The sequence below is a fragment of the Pterocles gutturalis genome, unplaced genomic scaffold, assembly GCF_000699245.1.
Source record: "Pterocles gutturalis isolate BGI_N339 unplaced genomic scaffold, ASM69924v1 scaffold13333, whole genome shotgun sequence".
Taxonomy (NCBI): domain Eukaryota; kingdom Metazoa; phylum Chordata; class Aves; order Pterocliformes; family Pteroclidae; genus Pterocles; species Pterocles gutturalis.
The window spans coordinates 4672-30241 of NW_010125730.1; the positions used below are offsets into that span (position 1 = coordinate 4672).

The following is a 25570-nucleotide window of genomic DNA, read 5'->3' on the forward strand; positions in this document are numbered from 1 at the left end:
TTATGTACATGGTATAAATGTTGATAGAAATTAAATGTGTTAGTGTATATAATATACAAAATGCATTTTTTGTGTGTTAAGGATTTTTAATATGTTGGTCTGTTGTTTTTATGCGTTTTTGGCAAGAGCACAGGGAGATGGCACCCGGGTACTTGAAACTTTTATTTTTTTACAGGATTTGATTAATTTGTTTGAAGGCTTTGGGTTTTTTTCCCCCCGGTATATTACCTCACCAAATATATCCAATATCCCAGTGTAATGAATGTTTTACAAATGTTTTACAGGCACCTGAATGGACAGAGGAGGACCTCAGCCAGCTGACAAGAAGTATGGTTAAGTTCCCAGGGGGAACTCCAGGTCGATGGGAAAAGATTGCTCACGAATTGGGTCGATCAGTGGCAGATGTGAGTTCACTCAGATTTGCATTGTGTAGAGAGTGACAAACCAGAAGACAGGCAGTGTAGAAGGCAGACATATATGGGGGCCGGCATTGTCTTTTGAGAGAGGCTACAATCATTTTAGGACCTGGAAGTGAACCATTAACTAACTATGCAAGAAGCAGATGTCAGCCAGTCTCTCCCTCCACAATTAACAGCTGTAACTGATCAGCTGGGTGGGGATTTTGGTGCTTACAGACTTGAGCTACTGTAACCCCATAACAGAAAAACAATGCACTTTGGGTTTTGTAGCAGCCTCTTTTTACTGCAAGTGAATGTTTGTGTGACTTGGTTAAAGATTACAGTTCTGTTTCAAGCCAGTCCTTAAAAAATGTAGATGAGCTAATGGTGTTTAGACAGGTGGTTTCCATTAATTAAACTGAAATATCTTTGCAAACTTTAAAACAAGTTATACATATGATAGTGTTTCAGTCCCTTTTTCTGGATTATAGTGTGGCTAATAATGATATTGTGTAAAATGATTAATGTCCTTGTTAATTCATATTTTATAGTGTTGTACCAGATATCAAAGAAAGCTTGTACTTACAGATTTTAAGTGTTATGATCTTAAAACCCTTAGGGGCTAAGCTGTAAAAGACTTTTCCTTTTCAAGCAATAGATCACTAGAACATGATGTAGTGTCTGCCGAGGACCATTTGAAAGCCCTTTCAGCTGACCCTATTTTATAGGCTCTGGAGGGGTTAATGAGAATAATGTTTAAATCTGTTGATGTACATTTTGAGATTAGATGTTCTTTATTTATTGTATTTCAGGAATTATCTTAAATAATGGGAAACAAAGCCTCTGGCTAGAGTGAAATGTAATTCATTATAGCTGCCTGTGTAATTTGTGTCCTTCTTAAGTGTTTTTTTCCCTGTTGATAGAATAAGAGAAAGATATTTTTAGAAGTTATTCTTAAAGATTTAATACATCTATACAGTTTTATTACTCATATATACCAGAAAACAAGCCATTTGCATTCTTACCATTTTAGAACAACACATTATTTGCAAATAAGTGGATGTAAGCAAGAACTTACTAACCAGCTATGCAAATGAAATTGTCTTTTTTTGTTTATTCTGTTCAGTGTTGTTTATCATACTCCTGAAGTAGGCATACTACTGAAGTGGAGGGACTTTAATGATGCTACATTTTACTAAGCAGATACTAACAGCAAAAACATTTCACATGGCTTGGTAGTATGCAGTGTGCATGAGAAAGATCTTTTGAGATTGCTTTGGAAAAACTGATTAATTTGCTTTATACGGATAATACAACCAAGTGGAATGACTCCACATACACCCATCACAAAAGTAACGCTATCTTAAGACTGCCTTTTGCACTCATTTTCTGCTTTATTCCTTGACTCAGGTGTAAAAACATTCTTTTTTTAAGGATCCTTTGCATAATATATTTGGCCACCATACTTGCACACATCCAGTACTGGAAAAAAAAAAGCCAAGCTTGCTTGGTTCTTCCATTAGGTGAGAAGTCTTGAGTAACATGCTCTTTTCAGTCAATTGTAAAGAGAAATGAAAGAAAGGTGTATGTTCTAAGAGCTGCCATTTTCTTGTATAACAAAAATGAATTTTGAGAGATTTTTATGTGTGGAAAAATGTCTGAGTGTAATCCTTCTTACTGCTAGTGACCTCCAACTATGTGATTAATCTGAGTGTTCTCCACACAAGTTTTGACTTCTTTAAAAATTTCCCATTGCTGATAATGCTAGGTCAGCTTTCCTGACACAGACTGCTTATTAGTTTCTGCTACTTCTATCATCGCGTTGCACAGACGTACAGTGATTGGGTTTTAAGAAGAAACACTTTAACAAAAGCTTTCTGCAAACTTCTCTGGATCTCAAACTGTTGTTGCGTCAGTATCAGAAATGTTGGAACCGGGAACTACTTCAGATACATCCATTCAGCTGTTCAACAAGATGTACAGCTTACCCTTCAGGTGACATAGAGTAGCATCTAAATTTACAGCAAGGGTTCTTATTTTGCTTGGGCATCACCATAGTTGAATAAGAAAGGTTACGGTAAAGCTGCAGGAAAAACTTCTGGTTTTGTTAAACTGTGCACAGAAAAAGAGGTGTTTGCATGTGCAGGCAGCACTTGCTTCCCAAAGAACTGTTCCCAGTTTCGACTGGGAGAGGAGCAAGGAGATAAATTTTGGTGTATGAGGTGCTGTTTTTAAGTAGCTTGTGTAGCAGAGTTTGGGAATCCCTTGCTGACAGATAATTTAACATTGATCAGGCAGAGAGAGTTTGAAGTGTGTATTGTGTGGCAAATGTACTAGATCTTAAAAAAGAAAAACATTCAAGGGCAAATTTGAATTTGTTTTTCTGACATTTTCGGTGAGACAGGAAATACTTTTTTAAAAGTTGAGACCACTTTCAGCTTGTTTCTTTTGTAAACTGTCAAGTGCAGTAAGGCTTGGTTTTCCTTTCACAGTTAGAGAACTGCATTAGGAAGGATTGACAAGGTACATGTCCTTGTTTCCATGTGATTTTTAGAATTCAAACCTTTTTTAATATTAGATTAGCTAGATAGGTGTTAATAAAAACAATTCAAAGTAATCCAGTCCAAAATGATCTCTCCATTGTTGCTTCTGTCTCAAAGCTTTCTTGCTCAGCAAAAAAAAAGTTAGAAAAATATTTCAGTACTTTGTAAAGACTAAGCTGAAACAATTCATATATACCAGAGAAGTGTCAGTGAAATTCACTCCCTCAAAACCAACCCCAAAGAAATTCCATTTTAAATTGTCTTGAACTCCCTCCTGTTTTTAAAAAGTAAATTCCTACATCAAACTATATTTGTTTCCACTGGCAATTTTTAAGCAGGATGAAGTGAGAAGAGTGTTCTTTGCTTTTGTGAACTTTTCAGCTTTATGGTGGTGTTTTAACTTAGTTTTCTGAGTTTATTTGTTTTGGAGGTTTTTTCATATATTTCTGAATTTTCCTCCTGCCATTATGTTAAGGAGTTTTGGAACAGTATGAAGCAAAGTTTCTAATGCTTGGAGCTTTAATACTGCTTTTTCACATAAAAGGGGGCCCAAAAAGTTTCTTACTCATTTCCAGAGAGATTTGTTCAGCTTGGAAAATTCTCCCTTTATTTTGTTAGAACGTGACTTTGATACCCCAGAACCTGGTGAGCACATGTATATCCTAGAAAGATAAGAGGAACTGATACTGTATTGGAAGATGAGTAGAATTAAAAAAGGTCATAACAAATTGGAAAAATAAGATGCAAAAAACAAGGTGAAATTAAACAGGACAATATGTGCAAGGACACACAGCAAGATGGTGATCAGGTTCACAAATGAAAGATGCCAAACAGCTGGCTAGGGTTAGCTCTTAAAAAGCAGAAGGAACGTGGGGATTAGCAGAGATAATGAGCTAGACACAAATAGCAAGTTACTGTGAAAAAGGCAAGCATCTTATTGAGACTATACCAAAAGGAGGATGGTAAACCTGCATCTACATCCTTAGTTTCTGTCTAGTTTTCAGTATTGTACTTAAACACGTGTTTCAATACAAAGAGTCCAGATGAGAAAAGAGAGAATAAATAGGTCTCTAAAGTGTGACCTAGAAGGAAAGATTGTGAGGGAATTCATGTTGTTGAACTGAAAGAAAATATGAACTGATGATGTAAGTATTCAACTACATAAAAAGCAACTGTAAAGAGGCTTGTGCACGGTATTAGTTTTATAGGGAAGAAGTAATTACCTCCAATTTTATCACAGGCTGCAGAGTTAGACATTAAGGAGCACAGAATTACAACGGAGATGATGAAGCAGTGGAATAAGCTGCTCAGGAATCTCCGTATTTTGCAGGCCTTTAAGAACAGGTTAGACACACATCTGCAAGAAACAACATCGATGTAGTGATTCTGCCTGAGGTTAGGTCCTTCTCTTCATATGGTCTATGATTAGACTAGCAAGTGCAAACTATCTGAGAGGAAAGGGGGAGGAAACAAAACCTTCCCTACAATTGGAAGCATGTGTGAACTAATTTTTAAAAATGTGAAATTAAAGCCAGATACTCGCCACAGTTGTTAGTAATCACTGCATATACCTTAGCTTGGCTGTTCTTAAATGCAGTAATTCCTAACAAAGTAATCTTTCAGATGTTTTTTTCTTTTCTACTACTATTCAAATTGGGGTTTTGTAGACATTCAAGTTTGTTAATACTGCACAAATAAGGATTATTATAAGGCCCATAAGGACATGTTCTCCGTCCAAACAGGTACATCCACATGATGTGATGCAGGCCACTGGGGAAGTGCCAGCCAAAATCCAGTAAAAAACCAATAAACAGCTCTGTCCGTGCTGCAGTGCCCCTGAGCTCATTCAGCTCTACTGTTTTTATTTATAGCACCTCCTGTGATACCAGCATAAATATCTTTGCAACATACTCTGATGTTTTTCAGCTCAGAGCTAGGTTAAGTGTGCAACTGTGGTGCTGACATATTGTAAGAAAGCTTATTACTTTTAACTTTTGTCATGTGAAGTATAGGATGTGTTTATCTTGTCTGTCTTCAGGAAGATATCTCTTAACCACCTATGAATAATCACCCCAAAACAGATGAGGTTAAGTTGTGCTCATTTTATCAGTATATTTGATTATTTAAATTGCTAATTGTCATTTTAATATGTGCACATTGGGAATTTAGCAATCTTTGCCCATAAAGATGATTTTCAACTGGATTAGTATAATGAAATCTTATTGCTTTCGCAACTGAAAGCTTCTACAGCTTTTTAAGTCATTTTTATTGCAATTGGCTGGTGTTATAAATTAGATTTTGAAGTATTTTGATTATAAAAGGGAAATGGAGTTCAGTTAACTCTAATCAGGGTTCCTGCCTGCTGACCTGGTTACCTGTACCACTGCTCTCTGTCATCCACTAAACATCTGTTCTTTGACCCATTTTCCTTGCTGGATTTGTTGCTCCAGGGTTAGTTCTCATTCCTGTCCACCAATACTTAAGGATATAATTGACCTTTTAAAGCAAAATTAAAAAGTTATGTTTGAATTTCCTAAGCACAGTGAACACCCTATAACATAGTATAAATAATTAATGGAATGGAGTTTCAAGACTGCTATTTTTGCAAAAATTGTATTGTTTGATTTGACAAATGCTAAGCCTTATGAAGATTTATAATAATGATTGTCAGTTTTTGCTGAATTTAAAAAATTGAGAAAAAGCACTTAAATGTGAAATTATAGAAGTATATTGTACTTGACAATACCTACCTTTATAGATAAAAAGTTAAAAAAATATTTGCTGAAAGGCATAAATTCATTTCAGTGACTACAAAGGACATTCAAATTGTAAAAATAACAGAGGAAGTAAAAGCTGTCTGGCATGCCAAACAGACTTTAATGTGATTATTAGGTACAGGTTTTTTAAATTAAAGGCAAAGAGATCTCAGATTTCATACCTGTGAAGTAATATCATTCATTTGTCTTACAGGATTTAAACTGATTCTGTTTGCTCCTGCAGTCACTAATCTCATGTGTTTGTGTTGCAAAAACAGACTGATTGGGATTTGCTGCTTGTATAGAAAAACAGGAAGGTGGGCAGCAAAACAATAGGTGGATATATTTGAGCAGACATTCTGAATTGTCGTGAAACCCAAAAGCATAAGTTTTGGGAGGGGGGTGCTTGTTGTCTGATACCGCTTGTGTGTCCAAACACCAGTTTCAGCCTTTAAGTCTAAGTGAGGTCATACTCCTTGTACTTCATGTGCCATTCTAAAACAGATTTCTTATTTTTGACAAATACAAGCTCATTGCCTTGCTGGCAAGAAAACATCTATGTGAGAAATGATCCATGTGTAAAAGTTCATGAATTTATTAGGTTTTTTGCTTCCAGAGGTTGTTTTCCTAAGTCAGTTTTACATTTCATTTTGAATGCTATGTCTGTGCTCTCCAGTTGTGGATATTCAGAAACATTCACCCTTAGCAGCTTGCATATATTTATGTAATCAATAGTTCTTCCAGTTGCTTACTGAAGTATAAAGACCTAGCTCTGGATCGAGGTCCAAAAGAGGTTATGAATATCTAGGATGGGATTTAGATCGTATGTAGGTTTTGTCAATCCCTCAATCTGAGAGTGAAATCTTCAAAACACCTGTCTAATCCCACAGACACATCAGAATGTCTTTGTGGATACTCAGGTGGTTGCTGTTTACAGTTCCCTCATTGTACAAAGTTTTCTTCTGTGCAGTCCTAGTCGCCCCTACAGTTTTGCACAATTGGGCAGCACAATGCATCTTACACCCAAATGCAAAACAGATTTATTTCCTCCTCACAAAGCATGACCAGAGATTTATGCTCACGTAAAGGATAAAGTTTTTACAGAAGGCAGTGGGACACCAGCTTTTAATTCAGATAGATGGCTTGTGTTTTCAAGCCAGTTATGCTGCAGCTTTTTAGAGTGACTTGAATTAATGTGATGTCCCACATATGTCCTGGTGAGCTGGGTTTCAGTTCCATTGCAGAATTCAAATCTTGTGACTCTCGGGAAAGGTTTGCAGTCACGAAATATGATGTCCAGCAGTTGTTGCAACGGGCATTTGAGCCAAACTCCTCTCTTACGTGAGTGCCCATAGTATTGAGCTGAAGACTCTCAAACATGGATTTTAACTGACACATACAAAAAAATAAGCAAAGTAGGAAGTCTCCAGCATTGTGACAATTCTAGTTGCCAAGTTCTTCTTCCTTCTGTGTCCTGGAAAAACAAGTAATTCTTTCATTGCTTTAAATTAACTATTTGGGCACTTAAACTGGAGAGAGGCTGGTGTTCTACATCTGGTGATTTAGGCCAAACCTGCCCTTTTTGCAAGCCATATCTTAAACTGCCTCATAACTAAACTCACAGTCGTGGGGATTTCTGTTGAGGTGGCTACCTCCTCCCCATCTGCTGTGGCAAAGTTCAGAATCACACACTGCTTCAAAGTCCATACCCATGAGAAAACTGTACTGTTGCCGGCTGCAACTGGTTGGTCTAAGCAAAGTCAGTTAAATTCATAACATGTTTCTTAGTTCTTTCAAGAATAGAAGCACATTGTCCTTAAAATACGTATTTGCTATGTTAGCATTAAATTCAACATGTAATTTACACAGAGGATCAAGACTAGTTATGTTACATACTTTTGGGAAAGTTGGTAAAAATCTCCTAAGCAAACTGTTACAAGCATTGCCAAAACAAAGGTGCATCTTCTGATTTGAAATATTTCATTTCCAGACATCTAGTAAGTTGCAAATTAGGATACTTGCAAAAATGGAGAATGATTTGGCTTGATGCTTAATTATGTGACGTTTCACCAATCGGTTAAAACTGGAAGACAATTTTAGCAGCCCTTTTAGTATACGTAAGGGAAGGCAGCTCATAGAGCAACAAATTTTGAGTCTGTCACAAGAAAAGTGGGTCATTATTGTTGTCTGACTTGGGTCAAACAGTTCTTAATACAATTGTTGTTGCTATGAAAATGTGATTTAGATCTAGATTGGTAGAACAACTCAGTGCAGCAAGTAGTATTTTGGTTATAAGGGGAGAACTTCAGTTTGGCAATTTGTTCTGTGCTGTTCTGGAAGGTTAGATCAGCAAAAACCTACTACTTTGACAAAGCCAGGAAGACATGAAAATCCTTCTGTGTCCAGCTCTCCTTTATGAGAAAATTGTGATTATAACTCAAATTAGCCTCAAAGATTCGATAAATTCCTCATTGCTGCATATTAACCTCAACTACTCACAGATTGTCTCCATATTATTTTTTTTCCATAATTCTATGGATCTTTGCATTTTTTGCATGACATAACCAGACGAAGAGCATGCAAGAAAATAACAACTGGGTGAACAGAACTCTTACTGGGACAGCAAATTTCTGATAGCTGATGCTGAGAAACTGTGGCAGCTTTAGTAGATATTTAGAGAACTTCTGCTCAGAAAGATGCTGATAATAGTAAACAATTTTATCAGGACTTCCAGTTTTCAGCAGCACAATAACATGTCATCCTTCTTTGCAAGAAGGTTATATACATTTGGGAAGCCAAGTGACATAGGTTGTCTCATCCTCTACAGGAAAACGGTCCATTTTTTTCTCAGAATGTTGTCAGAACCCAAGAGATTTTTACTTCTGTAATTATCTGGTGCAACCCTGATCAAAATAATATGCTCTTCAGAGAAGGAAGGTAGATTGTTGCCTACAGAAGATTGCCAGGAGACAGCAAAATGACGAAGGCTTCAAAACCCCATTGGCATGTGCCCTGCGAAGCTGTGCTGGTCACAGTGCTGGAGGGGTCAGCTGCAGTGATGGGCTAGTGGCTGCTGCTGTGGGAATGGGGAGTTGTTCTTCATCTGCTGCAAAAGGGCAGATGTTCTCTCTGTTTGGCATCAGTGGGATCACTGTACCTGACTGTACAGGATTTTCCCCCTGGGTCTGTCACAACTCCGTGCTTTTTTATGCCTGCCTTCCCTGCAGGATGAAAAGTAGCCTCTCATTCACGTGACAGAAAAATTTGCTTTTGCCTATGCTACTGAGAGTCTTTTAAGCTGTGTCTGAATTTTTTTTTTTCTCCTGTATGTCTCTGAAGGATTGATTGTCCTGTCTGAGAGAGGTGGCAGGTGTCCAGGGTAACAAGAGATTTAACATCTGGATGGTCACTATGAGGAATTTTTTTACTGCTAGGTGTCTTGTTGAGTAGCAGTTGGTCTTGTGATGTGGACTAATTGTCAGCAGTACAGAGGAAACCAGCTCTGTCTGGCTTTCATCGCATAAAATCATCCCAGTAATACCGCTTGCTTTCAATAAAATCTTTTTGTAGGTGAAGAGCTATTGAAACTGAATTCAGAAGGGAGTTCTCAGAAGCAAACTGTTCCTGTGGTCCCATAGTAAGATGGTTGTTTGATTTCTATTCCAGCAATTTGATTGCTTGCATCCCACTTTTTTTTTTTTTTTTGTCATCTTTCGCTGTCTAAGAAAATCAGTTTCACTGTGCATATTACCTGACTTTATTTGTGACTTCTGTTATCCCTGGTGGACTACAGAGATGCCTAGGTTATTTGGGCATAGAAACAGCAACATTTAAAGTTAATTCCTATAAAATAATGCGGTGTGTCTGTTCAGCAGTACAAATACTTGCAGGAATATGAGATCTGTCCTCTTTTGTTTTGAATCAATTTCACAGTCCTGATCCATATTATTTAAGGTGTCCCCAGAGCCAGAATTTCTTAAGGGCTGGCTAATGCTCTGGTGAAGGCTGTTGTCAATAACAGCAAGCTTTTAGCAAAACTTTTCACAGTCATGACAAAATTCATAATATAATATACACGAAAACTGTAATTTTAAAGCATTATGCAGGAACAATCAGCAATAAGAACTAGAAGAGTAATTCTACAACTGCTTCTTACTTTGAATAACAGCATTTCCAAGTATGTTATCTGTTACCTAATGAAAAAGTAATAATATCAGCAAGTTATGTTAACAAATGGAGTAGAGAAAGCAATGGGGCAACTTGTGTTGCATAACTTAGTGATTTTTTTAAAAATCACTGTTAAAACTAGCTAGCAGATAACACTACTCACCACTGGAGAAGAAATTTAAATTGATATTAAGGATGTCAGAACATATGGAGGAACTGGCAACAGAAGAATCTTAAAATTTGAGTGGCAAGAGCAATGATTAAACTGAAATAGATCAAATTGAAATACAATTTCATATGTTCCATAGGTTGGATTCCTAATAATCCTTAGTAGTTTAATACTGACATGTTATGATTCTTGCCCTGTGTCAGCATCTTTAACAGCAATGACAGCTGAAGCTGATGGACAAGTAAATCTTAAATCTAAATAAGTGATACCTGAACTTTTAAGTGAAAAGAGCTGGAGTAAACATGAACTCTATGTAGCACCTGGAAAAGGACTTCCAAAATCATCCATATGAAAAAGAAAGCTGACCAGAAAAAAAAAATAGAGAATAATAGACAAATAATCTTCTCATGTAGCCTGTGGAGGATGATAGTAAAGCTGTAAGAAGCTTGATGAGTTGTCAGACTTATGTCAACTGAAGGTGCTTGTTCAGTGTTTGAAATTGTAGATTTTCAATATCTAAACCATAGTTGTTATTTCTGGCTTACCTGGTGGATGTTCAAATTGAAAAGTCCATCAAAATATGGACAGATATCATAATGCCTTCAAAAGAGGAAGTCTTGGGCATATTAGATGTGACAAATGGCATAACTTACTACAAATGCTACATCTGGGTTCACCAAGTTATTATGGCTAAAGTTATCAAAAATTAGCCTATGGCAAGAGTGTTACTCCTGAACTTTTTGCTTGTGGGGGAAGAGTGAAATGCCATTAGGATCTAAGAATAAACCAAAATCCTTCAGTGTTCTAGTGAAGAGAGCTGGTTTAGATTCTAACTCCATTAGCTGTAATACGCAGCAAAATATATATCTATGATGGGATACCTACACTAACCTAATTTGGGAATGTCTGTCTTGTAAAGGACCCTTGAATCCAGCATATTGATTTGCACCACTTCCAGTGACAAGTTTCTGCTGCATGTATAGTCTCAGTTTGAAAGATAAAATTATAATTGCTAGCCTCCAAAAACATCAGACGTTCAACATAGAGAAAACTGAACATTGGCATTGGGGTAGCAGCTTTGCTTGCAATTTATTCTGCTCTATTTTGTTTGGGGAATATTTGCTTTTCTCTTTTTACTGCCTCTTGGCCTTATCAGTAATTTTCTCCCTTTCACTCTTCTGATTCTCTCCCCCATCCCACTGTGGGGGAGTGCACAGGTGGCTGTGTGGTGCTTACTGTCAACTGGGGATAAACCACAACATTAAGTAAAAATGAAAATGCTAAAGCTGGTGTTACTTTACTCCCAGGACACAGATTTTGGTATACATGGAGAGGTGGAAGCAGGCAGCTCTCCATCCTTCGGATTCTTAGTTTTTTTTTCCTGAAATGTCAGGACTTGGGAGTTATCTTTTCTGGTCTTTGGCAAACTGTTACATTTTATTTTGGGACTGAACGCCTGTCCAGTAGCACGCTTCATCATCTGGACCTGCATGGGTTATTTTGTTCTTTTGTTCAGATAAACTAATATATAGAAGATAACTTCTTTGTTTCCTTTTCCCCCTCTCCTTGTGGTATTTTTAGGTTAGAGAATTAAGGTTTAACAATGAGAGAAAATAAATTTTAGTATCAACTCTGATGTATTATGGCGATAATAATAGAAATGTGTAGCACTGCTTATATTATTTTAATAAACTAGGAATGTTTTAGAAAGGAGAAAGTCTAGAAAGTTACTTTTTGCCAGTTTGGGATCCATACATGAACAAAGCCAGCAGAACATTAGCCTCACCGTATTTAATGTATGTTTAATGTTGGTATTTTGCAGTTAGCTGCTAATGAATTCTTCAGTAGTCCCAATAATATGAGTTTTAATAGTCCTTTTTTTGTTGTTGTTGATTTCATGCAGGTTACCATGAAAGCCAAACAGCTGAAGGATTCTGTTACATATACACCAGGTGTGTGCTACTGGAGCTTCACTGATGCTTATAAAAAGCACTATATTTGGATTATAGTTACGCAAATACAGTGCATTTTCGGTACCTTTCAGGGTATGCTTTGCAGAGGGACTTTTGCAACCTTGCCTTACTTTGCGTAAAGAGAAGAACTGATGGGTATTCTGAGGGAATGTTTCCCTTTAGCTACATCCTCCTAAGCTTTCTTATTCAGTTTATTTTGAGTTTTGTTCGTTTGTTCAGGCGGTTCTGTTACATTTGTTTATATCAGTGTGGTCATTCGCTAGTACTTCACATACACCAGATAAGCTCATAATTGGCAAAGTTCATCGCTTCATAACAAATACCTTGATTTCTCAATAAGCGTTTTCCTTAAGCTCTTAATCCAGAAGAGTTTTTTTTCCCTTTCTGCACTATTCTGGGTACCTTTTATTTGTGGGCATTTCCTGCCTGTTTGTTGTTTGTTTTATTTTTTTAGAAGTGTAACAACAATACTTCTTACAGGTGTCATTAGGCTCTCTGAGCTTAAAACGCTGGCCCAGAATTCCAGGAATGTCAAAGTCAATGTGAGTTTGCCAGACCACATAATCACCCAACGAGAAAGGGAGGAGGAAGAGGAAGGGAACTACAGTCATATCCCAGAGCAGTTGTATGGCCAAATAGATCAAAAGGAGATGATTGCACGTGAGGCTAGATACCGGAGACGAAAAATTGTCAAAGCACCTGAAATGACTCTACCAGCAATGAAAGAGGTATCAGAAGAGAAGGGCAGAGGAAGACGCCAGAAGGATTTTGGTAACACCGAACAAGAGGATGAGAGTGATGATGAGAGCAGAAAAAGAGATAAAAGCCGTGCCCCAGAAGAACTGTGGACTCAAAATCAACAGAAACTTCTTGAAATGGCCTTACAGCAGTATCCAAAGGGAACATCCGATCGTTGGGATAAAATAGCAAAATGTGTTCCTGGAAAAAGCAAGGTACACTTAGTTTTGTTTGAACTGTAGTATAAGTTGAGGGGAAACATTTTCTACCAATTTATGATTACCAGAAGAACTGAGGGTACATGCAGAAAGGTGAGGTCTTTGCTTGGCCTGTCAGCTCAGACATAATCAACCCACAGAGCATTACTGTCATGTTTATTGCTTTTATTTAATGATATACTATCATTTAATTTAGTTTGATCTGCTACAGAAAATGTTGAAATACCTTATGTTTCATTTAAAATACCTACTTCTCCTCTGCCTTTCAGATCTTCAATTGCAGGACAAATTAGATTTTAAAACAAATTTTGATTCTAAGTTAGTAACCAGATGTTGGTGAGCCTCTTTGCTTACACTTTTACAATACCTTTCTCAACCCATCTCAGTGAACAAACAAAATAAGTAATCCAGCTGCAAGTGTTAAATGCTCAATAATCTATCTAATGTTCTTTTTGTAAGTATAATCTTTTTAAAATAGCGTTCATTGTCATAGTTGGTCTGTGCTAGATTCTGTAATAGTTGTGATAGCTTAGTTTGCTTGCTTCAGTCATTGTAGCTGCAGAAAATCGTAACTTTATTTGTGCTAAACACAGTGAGAGAGAGCAGGAAACATGGATGGGGGTTTTGAGTGGTTCTGTGGCTCTGACGCTGTTCAACAGTATCTGTTGTCAGTAGGTGCTATGTTAGTGACCGTAACGGCTTGTCTTTAGCAGGGTAACCTCTCTGCAGTGTGGCTCATACCAGAATAACTGTTCTGAAATAGGTATTACAGCACAACTGTTTAATAATTGCTTTTACAGTCATTGTCAAGAAATGCTGGGCAACTGTTTTCTTGGGTTTGTGTGCTCTTTCTTTTGAAGAGAGAAATTAAGAAATGTAAATTGCAAATTCATTTTTCTCATCTGCTCTTCACTAGATGTAGTTTCTCCTTCTGAAATTTAATGTGCAACTTTAAAAAAAAAAAAACAACAACCAACCACAAAGAACCCAGAAGACCCCCTAAAAACACCTCACAACCCCCAGAACTTAGCTCTTCTTCTAGAATGAGGTAGCATGTATAGGGTTAAAACAACACTAAAATATCCAACTTTTAATGAATACTTTTGTTTTTCCTTTTAGGAGGCCTGTATAGCAAGATACAAGTTGCTGGCTGAACTGGTACAAAAGAAAAAAATGGCTAAAAGCTGAGTGTTCTGAGCAGAAGAAGTGCAGCTCATCTGTGTCAAAATGGGCTTTTAAATCTCATATGCAGCAAACTGCATTTTTGTACCTCAGTATTTCTATACGTCATGTGCCTTAGTAAAAGAAAATATCAATAAATCTTACGCCATCTTACCTGTTTTGTGTGTTGAAGACTGAAGGTGTATTTTTGTGTTGGAGAACTACTTATGCAGATGTAGGATAACAATGTCTTAAAAATTAGTGGCCCTTCAGGAAGACCCACACTGATAATTGCATACTGGAACTGGTAGTTTTACAGCTGATAAATGTACAGAATATAAAGAATTTAAAATGCTGTTTTGAAAATGAGAATTGGTCTGAAACTGCTAAGCAAAGAACTCTGCACTCGAAATATTTTTTTTCTTTTTTGCAGCTATAAATACAAACCAGTACACTTACGAGCATGTCTGCTGCTACATGAAATGTCTGTTCATTCTAACTGTATTTTGAAATAAGCAGCATTTCTGATCTTAACATCCACACACATTTATATGCACCTGCAATATAATTTCTTTTTTACCAACTCTGCAGACTAATCACAGTGGTATTTGGTAGTGCTGTTATTTCATAAAGTTGAAATGAACATTGAAGGCCTCTAATTTAAGGTACATAAGGCATATACTTCATCACCAGTTTTTAAGTATGGAATAGAACTTAAAAGGTAACTTTACTGGGCAACGAGTTCTCATATTTCGGGGGGTTTCGTATACCTTGGATTTGATATAGTTTGATTTTATATTTGAAGAATAGGTAATAAGGGTTTATTATTCATTACTTGCTATTTTGTTTTTCATAATTTTGACAAGTTATACAAAGCTTAAAATGCTGGAGTAAAGGGTACTTAATGGGCTGTAAATTATATCAGTAAATCAGAGCAGTGATCATAGTCTTTTGCAAGAAACATTAAGGACTTGCATTTTTTCTGAAGAATTATTTATGACCCAAATTCTGATTTAATACCAGGATTCTGCAAAGATTTTGAGCTTTAATTTAAAATTAAAATGAAAAATCAGAAGATCATGTATCTGAACGCAAAATCAGAGCTTGGTGGCTGGAAATCTCCATTAACTTTCTGACATTTACACTGTTGATTTCCCCAGTAACTGGTTTCCAATTGTGTTGCTTCCGACAGAGCAGCATTTCAACAAAATGTCATCCCATTCCCAAAAACTTTAAGGGAGAAGTATTTAAGGAAGATAACAGTGTTCCCTATGTGTTCCTTTACCAATTGGAACTTTTTTTTGGTCATAAATAAAAAATTAATCTTAGTTGGTAGAAATGATGATATTATGGAAACTTTACTAGACCAAAAATAATGCATCTAATTTTTGTTTCACAAAGAACATCACGTGTTAACTGCATTGGAAACTAAACATATTTAGAAGTGGTACTATGATCTGCGTGTGCCAGTTGATCAAATTCTGGGCTACTAATGCACCTATGAAGGATGATTCTTAAGTGAGATCAAGTGAGGTATTTTCAAGAGATATCAGGAAATCTTAACTTTAAAAAGGTATTTGTCATGCAGAGCACTCTGAGATAGATGACTGTAGCTGTAAACCAAGGTACTTGAAATGGCTGCAAAGAAAAGCTGCTAAAATGGTTTTGGTGAATTGATGAAAATTAACTTGGCACATTGATAGGGCTGGGGTAGAAGAACACAAGCGAATGGAGATGAAAAAAGAGACTGGTAATTGGAATATTTCTGCTGTTTCAAAAAAAGAAAGGGTAGAGGAGAGAGAGCGAGAGAGTTTGCAAAAGGATCTTCTGTCTCTTTGATGCAATTAATACAGAACTGTTACAGCTGTTGTGGCTATGAAGACTAATAACGGGCTGAGTTTAGAGTGAGAAATAGTTTAGTGAGATCTTGGGGTACAAAAATCCAGTGGGAAGTGTAGTAAGGACGTGGGAGGACTTTGACACCTTTATCATCAGAGATCTTTAAAAACCTACGTGTGTAAACGTACCTGCGCCATCACTGCTGTGTCTGTGGCAATAATGACACACTGTCTGCCCAGCACCTTCAGCTTCTCCCCACCCTGGACTCTCTGGACGGGGGCCTAAGGAGGAAGGACCAGCATCACTTACTGGTAAGAAACTTCTCTTTTTTTGTTTGTAAGAACAGTCACACTGAGAAACTTAAAGCAGTGCTCCTGACATACAGTTTCTCTGTATAGATGCTTAAGGATGGGCACAGATGGTACGTGCCGTTCTGTTACATGTGTCAGGCTGAGTACCTGCAGCAAGGGTGTCAGGATCCATACCCAGGTGCTGTTCATGCCTGGATGGAAGTGCATTGAGGGCTTGCATCCTTATTGCTTGAGGAATCAAGCTGCCTGAAAGCATCCGCAAGCAGGCTGCATAAGGGAGATGCATTGGCCTCTTCAACAGTGGAACTGCACCGTGACTTGGTGGCAGGCCTGGCTGTCTCATCGTCAAGAACAGGAAAGGTTTCGCAATGCACTGGTGGGTCACTGGGAGCTGGAAGCTGTTTCACACCAACAGTGGGGCAGGGTAGGCTTGAGATGAGGAACATGAGGCAGTGTCCAGCATCACTGGAGCTAACCTCTGTGAGCAGATACCCGTCTGGGGGACCCTCCATGTAGCGATGCAGTGAAAGCATCATCCAGGCCCATCCAGTCTTACTTCTCCTTTGGCCCTTGAGGAACCAAAGGAGTCAGCCCAGCCTAAGCTTCAGCTTTTGTTTTTGGCTGGAGGGGGGGGGGGAGGAAGGTGGTGTGGGCAAGAGTCCAAGATCTCCAGGGCCTCTCAGGAGCCTCTCCTGGGGGTGCCAGGTGCTTTCTTGATGAGGAAACAACTGGCCCTTTTAGGAGGGGATCTGGACTGTGATGAACAAAGTCAAGAGGTGATGCTCGCTAGAGAAGCAGTAAGCCATAGCCAGGCTTTTTCTTCTGGTTCTGGTATCCATTACTAAAAGCGCCTTTTTCTAAAACTCTCTGTCCATGAAAATCAAAGTCACTCTAGGCTTGGGATTTAAGCAACTACTTCCAACTTTGGTTCTAGCACAGAATGCAGATTTCCTTTAAGTAATGTTAATATTTGCCTGCTAGCAAAATATTTTTCTTTCCTGGGCAGTTACAAGCTGCAGCTCAAAGTGCTTTTTCACGTTTGTGCATGAAAAGGTTTCAGTCTCAGAGGGTCTTTATGCTGTAGCTTCTGTACTGTGACCTGCACCTGAATGGGTCAGATCTGAGTCTCTGAGCATTTTTGCCTGTCCCTGTTGATGGGACAGGCAAGATTCTATGGAAAGGGGCAGTTGGGGCAGCCTTGCCAGGGGCAGTGTTACTGTACCATGCTGAGGATACATCCCAAATGCCCAGCTAAAGCATCAGAATTTTGTAACGTTATATCCTGACATCCCTACCCAAGTGCACGTGCGTGAGGTGCCATAAAGGGTAGGAGTGTTCTAATTTAGGTTAGTTTAGGTCTAGCTCCTCCTAACAGCACTTGAATGAAGTTGATAAAACCAGGATTTGTGATGTCATAGGCTGTCCATAGTTGGCTCCTTTAAGCCATAAGGTGGTTGTTACTGTTGTCAGTAAAGCTGGATTTTGGTGGAAAAAAAGAGCAGAAGGTTCAAAAGCCTGTTAACATGAAACTCTTCTGAAATGCAGCACATCTAGTCTGCGCCGCCCTCATGATACTGAAACCACAGCAGCTCCCGACACGGAGGGAAGCTCGGTCATCAGTGACTTGGCGGCCAGGAGGGACCAGCGTAGCGGCTTGGGCTGCTTTGGCATCAGAGGCATTCCACGGGGACAGCAGCCTCCATGAACTGGTGCCAAATCAGCCACAGACCATCCTCTTTGATGTCAGGATCTGCCACATCATTGAAACAAGGTTGGTTTTGACTGCATGCAGCCTCACGTGAACTTGGCTTTGAGGTGGTCCCTTTCAAAAAGGGCTGGTGAATTGGATTTTTGTTTGTTTGTCAGAACTGTCCTTTTCATTATTTCCCTGCTGTTGATGGTCGGCCCATCAGGACTATGCATACTCTCAAACATCCATTGCTATCCTGGGCTTCTGGCACCGATCTCAAATTTTGACAATGTCACTAGTATTTCCGACTTTGCCCCTTTCATGCTTCTCTATGTCTTACCAGGAGACTGATACCAGCGTTGAGGCAGTCCCTCTCAACTAAAAGAAACACACAAGTCAAAGCAGGACTTACCACTTGTACTGGTTTCTGTGGTACTGCTCCAACAGGAGCAGACAACTTACTGATACTTCCTGTCTACCAGATGGAGTTTTTGGCTTCAGCTCAGGTCTATGAATAAAGCAGCATAATGTAACCTTCCACTCCATGACTCCAGTATTCCCTGGAGGCCTCATGCTGGTGGGCACTTTGGGCTTTTCCTCCCTCTCAGCTACAGGTCCAGCAGGATGAAGTACAAGCCCTGTGGCCCAGCAGGTATGTGCTGTGTACTCTCCCTTCTAAGCACAGACTAGCAAGTAGTCGATGCCCAGCAGAGCCAGAAGATGGTACCAGTTCTAGAGCTTGTCTAGAAGGTGCACGGGTTTAATAGCAGAAAGGCCTGGTCTTCCCCTCCTCTTCACCTCATAGCATAAAACGTTCATCAGCTACCCCTAGAACGTAGGAAATTTTTTTCTAGCCCTGATGGCTGAGGAGCCATTCAAGAAGCGGGAGGGTGGGGCCTCCCTTGCCCTAGTGTTAGTTTAGAGCTTCCTCATTTACCTGTCATCTTTCAGGACTCCAGTTTTCCCCCTTTGAAAATAAACCAAAAAATATTCAGTCCTCAGGACCTGAACAGATGCAAATATACAAATGGCAGAGGCCTATGGCAACACCATCTTCCTGCTGCTGTTTCCAAAAGCTGGGCTCAGTCTGAGGCTACACCTGACTAACACGGGGCTAAAAATCATGAGGAAGCCGTAATGCATCCCTTGTCTGCCAAAACCTGTACTACCAGAAACCTCATGTTTTATCTTCAAGTGACAGTACAAGACAGGTCAAGTTCGTCCTTGCTGCCTGGGAAATAAAAGAGCAGGAGTTCAGCTGTGTGCTTACCAACCCTTACCTGGACAATAAGCAAAATTCCTGGAAAAAAACATTGAGCTGGTTTTAAAGAAAAAACGGTACAAAAATTCCAGGAACAACTGAAGGCCTCGATCACCTCAGCACAGGCATGGCCTACATAAAGAACCCGTCCCATCCCCGCAGAGCTCTCACCACGTTATTTCAAAATGAACTGGGGCCATCAGAGCAACAGCTCACGCTTCCTCCTGCAATTTCAAAGCAACTTCTCTTTGAAGGATGCAAAGCAAGAAACCTTGACGTCAGACTACGGCACAGGGCTGCAACTGTGGACATTTATTCCCAGTAAGCAGAAATGTCCCTGGACAGTAGTGCAGCTGTAGCAGTGTCCCTTGAAAGCAAAAAGTGACATGAGAAATATTTTTTAAAAGTTGTTGCAATAAATTGTAGTGGCCAGGTGCAATTGAAATCCTTCCCGTCATGTGATGTGAACAGAAATATTCCATTCTTCTAAGAGACTCACATTCACACAAGCAGTATACAACTATAAACATTATTAAAGTTTATTAACAAAAGCTTTGTACATATCTTTTCATACACTTGGAATTTTACATCTAGTCAAAATAACAGCACATTTCCATCTTACCTTTTGTACAAATTGTTACAGAATATCCACCAGTGGGCTGAGTAAGTAAAATAAGCCACTGGTTTGCTTTTGTAAAGTATCTACAAAAGTGATTTGTGACATTTTTAAAAAATTCCCCAGAACATATAAAAATAAATTATTTTTACTTTTTCAATTAAATCTACTAATTAGAAATATTACAAATCAAAATATCAATGTTTTCTTATGAATTCTTAACAATACAAAACAGATTCACAAAACTTTATTTACAGAAATGAGGTAAGAACTGTGCAATGTTTAACTAAGAAACATATTGCAGAATTAACATGTTCTTCCAAATAAGTACACAGTGGAGGTCTGATTACAGCTGGGTCTCTTCCTCTAATTCTTCCCACCTCAATAGGGATTAGTGGTCATTGCCCCCATTTGAGCAATCCTTCGCCGCACTGCATAGACTCACGCCATGGTATCAGCTACTGTCAGAGGTGTTGGAACACAAGTTCACCCGTTTCAACCACTGGTAAATTTTAGTGGGAAATACTAACTCGCATTTTTGGTAATTTATTAATGAAAAGTGACCCAGGTAACAATCTGCCTGAGCTATCTGCAGTGGTTAAACACCTCTAGTAAAGGCAGAACAACGAGGCTGCTGGTGCAACACAGAATATTCCAAAAAGGGCATGTCTAGTGCATCATGAGCTGTTTGCAGCCATCTCAACAAAATGGAGGTAGCAACAGGCACTTGGTTTAGGCCAAACACTACACATACTTCTTCCAGTGTGGCCTTCTCATCAGGTAAGAAAACTTTGTCACTGGAACCAAACCAGTTCCTTTAAAAACCTCAGAACTCTTAAAACCTACACCAAAATTAATAAACTTTGGATTCCAAACTGTAACTCTTACTCAGGAAAAATTTTCACTATATAACAACAGGAATTCAAAGGAATAAAAAGTTCAGAAGTGGATTCCCTTATGAATCAGGTTTCAAAATAGATGTGTAAAAAAAAAAAAAAAAGAAACTACAAACAAGTCCAGGCTGCCATTACAAGCTTAGTCTAAAAGGATATATTGCAACTGCAGCAGCAGATCAGACTGGGCAGGGTTGGGGTTCGTTTTTTTTAAAACTACTGCTCTGAAACCAAAGTAATGCATGACTGCAGACAGTTTACTAGCCTTTAAATTTAGAAGGTTAGGACCAAAGAGTCAAGTACGTGTTTTTCTATGGTTGGATTTGTACTTAGTACTACCATATTGATAAAATAATTACGGTTTGCAGAGTTTTACCTACTTCACAGTCTGAAACATTAAGAAGTACATCCATTTTAGTGCAACAAGAAAGCAAGTGAAAGCCTACCAAAAACACCCTCATGACAATTATTAACCTTTTGCTGTGCGGTAAGAGTTCCTTGTTGCATTTCTTCAATCTGCAGAAAGGAAAACTACAGTTTGCAGCCAGATGAAGTGCTATAACAGCAGGACATGCAGTTCTCAAGCATCATTCAAATGTCAACTCTTCTCTGACGCAACTGGTCCAGTTTTATCATTGAGCCTCTGTGTAAGAGAAAATACTTCTAAAAATCAGATTATAAAATACAGAGTTAAGTAAAATTAAATTCATACAAATTACAAAGCAGATGAGGAACATTTACTAGAGCTATCTAAATAGTAACTTTTGCATTGCATAGAATAACCATGTATTGTAGAATAACAAGTGAGAAAGGAAAGAATAATTAAAGGAGTGGCCCTACATTGAAGGAATTCATACTAAGGTCATCACAGCTAGCATTAGAGAACACCGATTTTGCTTCTACTTTCATTCCAGTGAGACTTGCTATTCCCAGCTCTTGCTCTCTCCTTCTAGCTGCATGATGGTCAAGACAGAATACCAGGTGATCTCTGCTACATTCTGCCCACTGGAGATGGCTGAAATCTACAGTTCTCAATCAGAACAGAAATACAATTTCCATTTTTCCCATCATGATTATCTTTCTTTCATAAACTGCAACACAGACATTTCCTACAGGTACTGAACAGGACTGAGCAAAAACCTCATCTCATTCACTGAGCATTCAGAAATGCTTGAAAACCTGTTCCAACTGGAAATGAGATTAAAACATTCAAACTCCTGGCACATAGAGAATTTGTTAAAAATTCTTTTTGGATTAAAGTAGTTCAACAATCCAATGCAATCTGTCTCAATTCTAACCTTTACAAACAAAATAAAAGCAATTTCAAAGGGTTTTGTTTGAAAGATGTTCTGAGATTTCCTGGAATTGTTTGCAACTAACTGTTACAAGAGAAAAAAGTAAAACTGTAACAGCATATTTGTAAAATATACTAGCACTGCCTGGTCATGTTGTCCGAACCTAGTAACAGCCATTTCTAAACATTCAAAATAAGGTCACATATAGAATAGCTTGTTCTGATGCAAAACTAAATATAGAGTCTTTCTCAATTCCAGTCACTACTAATTTTTAGAAAATGAGGGGAGATAAATTTTTAAAATACTAGAACAAATTGTGAACATTTCAACATGAAGGCAAACCCCTGTGACAGAGCGCTTCTGCTCTGACAGTCAGTGATCAGGAAAGAACGTGTCCTGCAGTGTGCAGTACAACAACAGGCCAAACTTGGAAGTGACAATGACCATGTGCAAAGCTTAATGAAAGTGGACACTCGTATTTTTGAATGGAAGGGAGGTGTTTCCAGGAAAACTGTCTTGAAAATTCATCACTTATGTTTGGATCTCAGCTCATGTTTGGGAAGTACCAGAAAAGCCCAGCTGCCAGAGTCCTTCTCCACGACTGTGCCCCTAAAGTAGCTGGAGGCTCTGGGAGTGGGGAGCAGAGAGGGAACCAATATCTAGCCCCAAACTCTTCCCATTTGCTGCTGCAGACATGCTTCCCATTTTTCACTGCCACTTGATGTCTTCTCCAAGGAATATTGGAACTTTGTCTTCCTGCTCTGCTCATCCTTTGTTTTAACAAGTTCCACATGCTCCTTCCCTTCATCCTCTCTTAATTGTATGACCCTTAGAGAAGGAATTGTATTCTCTGACTCCGTGAAGAAAGAATTCCCACCTTGCAGATGGAGGTTACGGGCAAATGCTGAAGGCAGTGGAACATCTTTGCCAGAAAAATGTGTGTTGTTTCCTTATCTGTCTAGGAAAGGTTTTATTACTTTGTCAAGCGAAGGAGTCGCTCAGCTTCCCAGTGTACAGCCTCATGTTCCCATGCCAGAACCAAGAGACACACAACCCATGCTCCTCATACATCTTTCACCTTCCCAGCAACAGGCTCCTCATCGCTCACATCATCAACTAATCTCTGTAGCTCCACAGTGCCTGAGACCCAGCCAGGACAAGGTCTTCAAAGAAGTTGATAAAAGGAATGGTCTACAAAATAGTGGACACAAAGCTGGGGAAGAAGGTGGGGTGAGGAGGACTAGGGCTGCAGTTGTAATTACAAGAGGAAGGCAAGGGTCCCTGCATTGGTGTCCTGATCCAGGGAAGCGGGAGCACACAGCTGACAGGTCAGGTGTAACTGACTACAAGTTCACAGAGTTCTGAACCTCATTAAGTGCAACCCAAGGCTCAAAAAAAAAAAAAAACCCCAAACAAAAAAAAACTTATTATCTTTTAGTTACGTCATGGAGGTACTACATTGAAAATGAGGTGAGAAATATACTTACTGTCACCTTCTGAGCTGTGTTATCTCCATGAATTGTAAGGAACGGGTTGGTAGTAGCTGCATTAAGTGGTGAGGCCTGTGTGCCTGAAAGTAAGTTGTTTATGGGTATCTGTGCTCCTCCAGTAATCTGCAATTGCTGCACTTCAGACTGATGGTGTTGGTGGTGGTGATGCTGCTGCTGTACTAATTGATACAAAAGGGCCTGATGTTGTTCCTTGAGTAGTGTGAGGAGAGGAGCGGAAAAAAAAAAAAAAAAATCCAGAATCAGTTACTGAAAAACAGCTCCTCCCTGGGTTCTTGCTTATCCAAATCTAAAGTCAGTGCAACCCTTAACCTAATCCCAGCTTATTTAGGTTACACTAATGAAGTTCCACAACACTGTGGGAAAAGGAAGAAAGTGCCCATAAAATTCCTGAAATCAGTAGCTCAGCAGAAGTTCGGCTAAGCCTGCTGTCTTTGTCAGGCCTCTATCATAAGAAACATACCTGAGAAAAACATCAAACCATGTTTGTCGAAGTACTAAACCACACAATTAACAACACAAATATTTACACTAGTTACCCAATGGTCTATATGAATACTGCAAGGCAGAGCCAAGACAGCCCATGACTTGATACCCAAAAATGTTTTGCTGGAGTCCTAGTGGAACTGGAGAATAGCTTAGGATATTGTTAGAATCCATCCACGGTCCCAAATTCTGCTGCCCACAGCTGATGCTGAGACAGACAAGCCACCATGTCCACATGGGACGAAACGGGATTGAAGGCACTAGGGAACGATTCTTCTAGCAATACACACAGCCCAATAATGTCCTGTAGTTTAGCGTGACTATCATCCAAAAAGGTTGAAGCAACTGAAAAACTAAAAGATTATCAAAACCTGTAATATCAAGTTAAACATATTCCTAGTATTTATATTAGGCTGATGAGTTTACCCATGCCTTGGAACAATAGAGAAATAAATCATAATTAACTGGAAAACTTACTGATGTGAGTTGCTGGGTACTTAGTAATTGCTGAAATTGCTGGTGCTGTTGATGGAGTAGAAGTTGTCTCTGTTGGTCAGGAAGTAATCCTAGTCCCGAGGCACTGTAGGGTTTGACAGGGTAACACATTTATATGAAAGTATACATTGAAGCAAAGAAAAGATGTATAGGCAGTTTCTACTTAGAATTTTGATTGCATACTGTCAAATATTAGTCTGCCTGTCCAGTTGCATTTTTGATACATACCTAGACATCACCACCACCACCCTCAGTCTCATTTATGCTGAGCAACAGCAACATCTTGCCTGTAAGCCTAATACCTGCACATTACTTTAAACTCAGATAATTACCACTTCTACATTTTTTCAAATACTTTATACAGAAAGGCCAGATTTTATATGACAGCTCTTGCCAACCTTTAATACTGTTAACTAGCATTTTATTTTGTCTCTGTTTCCTTCTAATTCTCATCTTTTGCTATATTCAAATCTATCACTATTGCCTATACGTTGTCTGTAATTTAGCAAACACATTCAGCCTTCAAGTGGGCCGTCTAATGCTGCCATGGAATGAAGCAGCCTGCCTCTGCACTTGCCTACCATTTAGCTCCCCGTCCCTATTTTCATGCCTACTTAAAATTTTCTGCAGATATTTGGGAAATTGGGCAGGGAAGTGATAGAGCTGACAACTGGTCTGGAAATAAAGGGTTTCTTCAGCTATGCCAGTTCACTGCAATACCAACAGCATGAACAGGGGTGGTTTTCAAACAGAAGACCAAGACAAAAGCTGGATTTACTCTTTCGGTACCAGTGCTGGCTTTCACTAGTTTAAAACATCCACTGAATTATTAAGGTGTAGTTTCACAATAGGTTTACCCTGCTATTGAAAGGCTAAGTATTTCCCTTTCAGCTGCACATTTCTGTCCCCTCCCCTTGCACTAGCTCTTCTTGCACAACGAGCTGCATCTCCTGGGAACCGAGCTGAAACCTAAGACAATACAAAACACACTGAAAGATTATCTGTTAATGTAGATGAGGTTACTGTGTGAATGCACAAGCACTAGTACCAGCA

General features: G+C 38.9%; 2 protein-coding genes across 2 annotated transcripts; one reads left to right on the top strand and one right to left on the bottom strand.

Moving 5' to 3' along the window:
- Window positions 1-284: 284 nt before the first annotated feature.
- LOC104465585 (dnaJ homolog subfamily C member 1-like) lies at window positions 285-14297 on the top strand (the record flags this gene model as incomplete). Its single annotated transcript, XM_010078690.1, has 4 exons — window positions 285-404; window positions 11937-11985; window positions 12487-12959; window positions 14082-14297. Coding segments are annotated over 4 exons (711 nt in total), but the record flags the coding sequence as incomplete, so codon positions are not given.
- A 6541-nt stretch (window positions 14298-20838) lies between these two features.
- Window positions 20839-24628, bottom strand: LOC104465586 (protein AF-10-like). Its single transcript, XM_010078692.1, has 3 exons — window positions 24500-24628; window positions 23516-23728; window positions 20839-21376 (listed from the first exon to the last, which is right to left on the bottom strand). The coding sequence occupies exons 1-3, from the start codon at window positions 24626-24628 to the stop codon at window positions 21332-21334; spliced, it is 387 nt and encodes a 128-aa protein (XP_010076994.1). The 3' UTR covers window positions 20839-21331.
- Window positions 24629-25570: the final 942 nt, after the last annotated feature.